General features: G+C 44.3%; 1 protein-coding gene and 1 pseudogene across 1 annotated transcript in view; both read left to right on the forward strand.

The window, feature by feature from the left end:
• Positions 1–2,109, forward strand: part of LOC102502659 (TATA box-binding protein-associated factor RNA polymerase I subunit D-like) — a 14,071-nt pseudogene extending 11,962 nt beyond the window's left edge.
• A 3,208-nt stretch (positions 2,110–5,317) lies between these two features.
• Positions 5,318–6,932, forward strand: part of PGR (progesterone receptor) — an 84,511-nt gene continuing 82,896 nt past the window's right edge. The window contains exon 1 of the mRNA XM_014588422.1: positions 5,318–6,921. Coding sequence (XP_014443908.1) covers positions 6,172–6,921 — 750 coding nt within the window. The 5' untranslated portion in view covers positions 5,318–6,171. The remainder of the gene's footprint in view (positions 6,922–6,932) is intronic.

Consider the following 6,932-nt stretch of genomic DNA (forward strand, 5'->3'; position numbering starts at 1 on the left):
TAACCAGTCTTTTTTTTTTTTTTTTTTTGCTACAGGGCACATGTGCTCGCTGGACAGACAGAGACAGGCAGAGAGACAGAAAGCAAGAAATCACCCACCCAGGGGAGATGGTCATGCCGCAGTCCCTTCTCCTCCATTGTCCTCTCTGGATCTTGGGCATGCACACACACGCGCCTGGTGTGAGTTTTAAGCCACCGGGTCTGGGACGTGAACCACGGTCGACTATGTGGGAGTCCAGTGACATAGCCATTACGCTAACTGCTGGTCCCCCACTAACCAGACTTCTGACCAATGGAAACTGAGGTAACAACTGGGTGTTGCTGTAAGCCACTAAATTTGTGGTACTTAATAACTCAGCAATAGAAAATTAACGTAGGAGCCAGGTTGTGGCACAGCGTTAACACAACTGGATCCATGGAGAAAGGTCCTGGGCCCTCTCTGAGAAAGTAAGGTACGAGTGAATGCCACTCCCACCCTACCCCATAACCCTCCCACTCCACTCTGATCTAGGCTGGTGGAGACCGAGACTGGGGGTAGGGGGTGAACTGCAGCACAAGGACCCTCTTGGGGTGCCTGTCTCTCTGTCTCTCATGGGAGAAATACATAAATTTATTTAAAAAAGAAAACTTATATGGAAAATATTCACAATATTAGCAGAAATATAGAGTACTTGGAAATAAATTGACAAAATGATGTAAAAGACCTGTACACTAAAGGCTTCAAAGTGTATGAGATTATGGACGTAAAGAAAAGGAGATAAATATTATCTTCATGTGTGGGAAGACTCAATATTTATGAGAAGTCAGCTTCCTCCAAATCTATGTATAATTTTAATTCCACACAACCCAAATTGTATCAGACGTGTTTTGTAAAAATTGACAAATTATTATATACACACACCCACACAGACAATATTAGTAAAAAAATAAAATTGGAGCACTAAACTTCAAGTATTCAAGATCTACTATATAAGTACAACAATAAGGATAATCTGCTACTAATATAAATTTTGTCAAATAAAATAATGAAACAGAATGGAGAGTTCACGCTTGTACACACATTTTCAAAGAAGCTTTATCCGTAACATCAAAAAAAAAAAAAAACCCTTAAAACAACCTAAATGCTCATTAAGAGAAAAATGGATAAACAAACTGTGATATGACCATATAATGGATTATTACTCAACAATAAAAGGAAAGAATCATTGGCCCAGCTTTGGTGGTGCAATTGGTAGGGAACTGACCTGCAGTGCTGGAAGACATGTGACCCCTACAAGTCTGGAGCCCCAGCCCAAAGGACCTGAAACACTCCAGGTACACACATACATGCCCAAGTTCCTGACAGGCTGGAGGGTTAGGGGAAGAGGATCTGTAAATCTAAATCTCTTCTAAGAAGTAAGCTCTGTTGATAAAAAATGTAAAACAAGCACTAAAATCTAAAAGAATATGTGTGTGTAAAACTATATGATGTTTAATAAATCATATATGAATCTTTAGAAAGGAAACTAACCTATAAGAACAACAGATTAGTGGTTGCTGGGAGGAGTGGAGGTGGTAGTAGGGGAGGAAACAGAGAAGTGTGAAGAGATTAAAAAGTCACAGATGGGTAGCTCTGTAGTGCAATGATTGCGTAGCAGGAGCTAGGTCCCTCCTAGACAAAGACAGTTCCAATCCCAGCTCCAGTTGCTTGAAAAACAAGCTGGACCTATGTGTGGGCATAGCCAGGATCTTGCCATGAGGGAGAAATGAAAGAAAAAAGGATTGTGGTGTGAGAAGGCCCCACTGTGGAGTGCTTTCTCTCTCTCTGTCACCATAAACAAATAAAAATATAAATATTGGCATGATGAAACTTTGGAGGCAAAGAGTATGTTTATCGTCTTGTCTGTGGCGACAGTTTTACAGATACACACACACACACACACATATGTATATGTATATATATATGTTAAAACTTAACAAATTGTACAGTTTAAGTATTTGCAGTCTATTGTCTGACAATTATACCTTAATAAAGCTCTTTTTCCAAACTATTTTTGAAAACTTTCACATTTAAATTCTCTTCTTCAAAAATAGTCTTCAGAAGTATTTGGAGTTAGCCGCACCACACTGAATTTAACCAGTACATTTTGTTTCATTTCAAGGTTTGAATATTGACAAGGTAAATTTCATGTGTTAATGGTGATTTAGGATGAGTGAAGCATCTTTCTTATTGTTTTCAACGTTAAGATTTGCAATCTTATGAGAACAACCTAATCAGACTATCTGACTGAAGGAAATTTTTGTAACTAACCAATAGGAAGCTAAACATGGTTTGTCACATTAAAAATGGGGCCAAGTACCCATATTATGGCAGGAACCTGGAAACTAAATTTTGAGCCACCTGATATTTAAAAATCACATTTCTACAGAGCCTGACGTTGATCACTTGTGTTCAAATCTGTTTTTGCTGCTTCCTATATTTGTAAGATTGGATAGTTCTGTGCCTCAGTTTACTCAACTCTAAGCAGGGGATAATAATACCTATTTTATGGGAATGTTGAAGGACTGAATACATAAATTCACACACATGAAAGTCTTAGAAGATTACCTGGAAATGCTGTCCAGATTCTAAAGAATTAGCTATCAGGGAAATGCCAATCAAAACTCCAGTGAGGTACCATTTCATGCCATAGAAAGGCTATAATAAAAAGATAACGATTGTCAACAAAGAGGTATAGAAATTGGAACCCTCATAGACTTCTGGCGGGAATGAGAAATGTACAGTTACTCTGAAAAACAACCTAGCGGTTTAAAAGGTTAAACTTAGAGTTACCACATGATCCAGCAATTCCATTTCTAAGTACATACCCAACAGATGAAAATACATGTTTGCACAAAAAACTTGTATATAAATGTGCATAGCAGTATTGTCCACAGTAGCCAAAAAGTATAGATAACTCACATGTCCAACAACTGATAAATGGATGAATAAAATGTGATAAATTCATATGATGAGATATTACCTGGCAATAAAAATGGATGAAGGACTGATATATGTAAACATGGATGACTCTTGAAAACATTATGTTAAGGAGTCAGTTAAAAAAAAAGGTCGCATATAGTATTAACATGATCCCATTTGTATGAAATGAATAAAATACACAAATCCAGAGGGACAGAAAGTAGACTTACGGCAGCTAGGAGGAGTTAGGAGGTTTGTCGGTCATTGGGGAGTAATTGTTAAAGAGTATGAGAATATGAGATTTCTTCTTTCTTTTTCAGAGGTTTTTGTTTTTGTTTTTGCTAGAGGGCATATGCACATGCTGGAGAGATAGAAGGACAATTCTCCTCTCAGGATTTTGGCACATGCACACATGTGCCCAGCATGAGTTTTAAGCCACTGGGTCTGGGACTCAAACTATGGTCGACTACATGGGAGTCCAGTGACGTAACCATTATGCCATCTGCTGGTTCCATGAGATTTCTTTTTTATATGACATAAAAGTTCTACAATTAATAGTGGTGATAATCGCACACTGTGAATATGCTAAAAACCATTGACTCATACATTCCAAATGAGTGAACTCTATGAAATCTGAATTATATCTCAATAGAGAACCTTAAATGTTTTAAGATGGAATGAAAACAGGAAGGAACATCTGAAAACAACAATAAATGAGCTCACTTGTCTCGCCTCAACTACTTCCATCCCCACACTTACTCCAGGCTCTGTCTATAATGGCCATGGTATGGTTTGTGTCCTCTGAAACTTTATGTGTTAAGATCTGATATTAAGAGGAAACCCAATACCTTCCTGATCTTGAAAGGTGGGACCTTCCACAATGATTAAGTGATTAGGGTGGGGCTCCCACCTGGTGGGTTCATGAGGAGAGAGAATGAGATTGGGATATACACACTGACATAGACGTATGCCCCCGTTCTCTTTCAACGTGATGCCCTCCCTGCATGGTTTTGGGACACCACAAAAAGGGAAACTCTTACTAGAAGCAGTCTCTAGACCATAGACTTCCTGATCGTGAACTGAATAAGCTCGATTTTTATAGATGACCTAGATTTAGGTATTGTCTCCATTATATCCTCAAATTAGATGCCCTGTGATCATATTATACTTGTCTCTTGGAATTAGTTCTCTTTACCGCCTCCTCTACCTGCCTAACCAGTACTCATCTAAAATTAGAGTAAATTAATTGCTGGAATGATAACTCTAAAACCTTGCAACATGATAAAGGTTTATTTCTTACTGATGCAGCCATCCTCAGATGATTCGAGGATTCAGGCTCCTTACTCTAGTAGGTCCATACTTCCTGGAGTCTTGGAACCTTCCACTGTGCTCTATATACCAGGCAGATAGAAAGTGTGAGCCATTAGCACATACGGCGCCTCAAGGCCTCCTAAGGGTATTTCCAACTAATTAACTCCACATTGAACAGGACATATTCAAGACACTGGCAGGACAGCCCATGGTCTTGGGTTTAGCTCTAGGATCGTTAGTTTATTAAGCTGTGTCTGAAATATACATTGTACTACTCTTCACTTTATCAGGGCTTCATGAATTTAAAGATGACCCATTAAAAAAGCTCAGATAACTATATCTTAGGAATATGCAGACAAGAAGATACTGTTTAATATTTCTATTGAGGATCTTGTGATGCAAGACAGGATATAAGCTGGAGTAAAAACTTTTCTGAAAGTTCTACTTACTAAAACTGTAATGTATTCCTTAGAACAGGTTAAAGTACAGCTCCCCACCTCCGAATTTACCCTACAGGTGGAGAAAATATGTTAATAGTAGTAAAAGAAATTCAAAAGCACTCATTTTTATACAACTCATAAGGGAGAGAATATCTTTTAAAGCAGGGCCAGGTTGTAGCATGGCGTTACCAACTAGACCCCCCTCCCCCATGGGAAAAGTCCTGGGTTCATCTGAGCAGGCCATCTGAGACCAGGGCATGGATCTGAAATGAAGGGAAAGGAAAGAACCTCACCATAAAGACCCTGTTGGCGGTTCCGGCTCCCTCTGTCTCTTTCTTTCATGGAAGAAATAAGTAACTTTTTTTTTTTTTAAAAGTAGGGTCATCTTTGATACATTTATTCTAAAAGATAAAGTAGTCAAATATCTTCCTCTATTTTACATCTTTAGAAAGCCTGAAATGGTTACAAAATTTCTGCTTCTGATACAATCTATCCGTTGTATCTAATTTCCCAATTAGACTGTGCATACTTCTTCATCTGCATCCGTAGCACAAAATCTAATATGTTAATGAGGTTCCATCCCAAAGCACCTGCTCTTCAGAGTGGACTTCAAACTAGCGGGGGAAAATACCAATTCCAGAGTTTCAGATCTGGTTCATAATCCGGTTAGGGAGGGGCTGGGCGGGGCCTCCTTCGAAGGAAGAGGCGTTGTTAGAAAGCTGTGAGACGGTCTCTGACTGTCACTACTGGGGTTTAAGCCTTGTAGTAGTTGCCTGAGCAAGGATTCCGGCGTGTGGGTAGCATTTTAAATGAAGACTAGCTTCATTTGGCGTTTGAGTGGAATCTGCGAACAGAGGCGCTCGTCTTCCGGATTGCCGAAAACTATGAGAGTTGCAGCGACGATTGTCACTTGCCTCAGGGAGCCCGCAAAAGCGCGGCGACAGTTTCTGAGAATGGGCGGTAGCAAGAGGTCCGACTAGCCCCGGGGTTTTAGTGAGAAGGGCAGCGGAACGCAGACAGGGACCGGGAGCTTCACAGCGTGCACCGATTTGAAGGCAGCAAAGTCGGGAGATACAACGTGTAATAGAACCACTTCTGCAGCCGCAGCCACCCTAGGGCCGGACTTGGGAGCACTCTGCCTCTCCAGCGCTCGCTGGGACAGCAACTGAAGGCCTCTCTCGGAGAACTTGGCCACTTCGGAGACCAGATCCCTTCAGCTACCTTTTCCTGCCCTCCCCACTTGCATCAGAGACGTAAGGACCGCCACCCTTCCCCTGACGACAGGATGAAGGGCAAAGACGGGAGCTGACCAGCGCCGCCTCTTCCCGACTCGACTCAGGAGGTGGAGATCCCTCAGGTCCAGCCAAATCCAACACCCATTTTCTCCTCCCTCTGTCCCTATATTCCCGACACCCCCTCCTTCTTCGCCTATCCCTCCTCCCTAGAGACGGGGGAGGAGAAAAGGGGAGTCCAGGTCGTCATGACTGAGCTGAAGGCAAAGGATCCCCGGGCTCCCCACGTGGCGAGCGGCGCAAACTCCCCCACCGAGGTCGGATCCCCCTTGCTGTGTCGCCCGGACGCTGGGCCCTTCGGAAGGAGCCAGACCTCGGACGCCTCGCCCGGCGTCTCGACCATACCCATCTCCCTGGACGGGCGGCTCTGCCCTCCGCCCTGCCAGGGACAGGACTTTCCAGACGGGAAAGCGCAGGACCCGCCGTCGCTGTCAGACGTGGAGGGCGTGTATTCTGCCGTCGAAGGCGCAAGGGGTGCAGGAGGCGGCAGCTCCAGACTCCCAGAAAAGGACAGTGGGCTTTTGGACAGCGTCTTGGACACGCTTCTGGCGCCGTCGGGGCCCGGGCAGAGTCACGCCAGTCCTCCGGCTTTCGAGACCACCAGTCCTTGGTACCTGTTTGGCGCGGAGCTTCCCGAAGGCCCCCGAGCTGCCCCCGACACCCAGGGCGTGCTGCCTCAGCTCATGAGCCAGACGGGGGGCAAGGCCGGCGACAGCTCCGGGATGGCAGGTGCCCACAAGGTGCTGCCCACGGGCCTGTCACCGTCCCGGCAGCTGCTGCTCCCGCCCTCGGGGAACCCTCCCTGGCCCGGGGCCGCAGTGAAGCCGGCTCCTCAGCCCGCAGCGGTGGTGGAGGTGGAGGAGGAGGAGGATGGCCCGGAGTCCGAGGGCTCGGCGCGTCCGCTGCTCAAGGGCAAACCTCGGGCTCTGGGAGGCACGGCGGGCGGGGG

Source organism: Tupaia chinensis, unplaced genomic scaffold (genome assembly GCF_000334495.1).
Source record: "Tupaia chinensis unplaced genomic scaffold, TupChi_1.0 Scaffold000276_2, whole genome shotgun sequence".
NCBI lineage: Eukaryota > Metazoa > Chordata > Mammalia > Scandentia > Tupaiidae > Tupaia > Tupaia belangeri.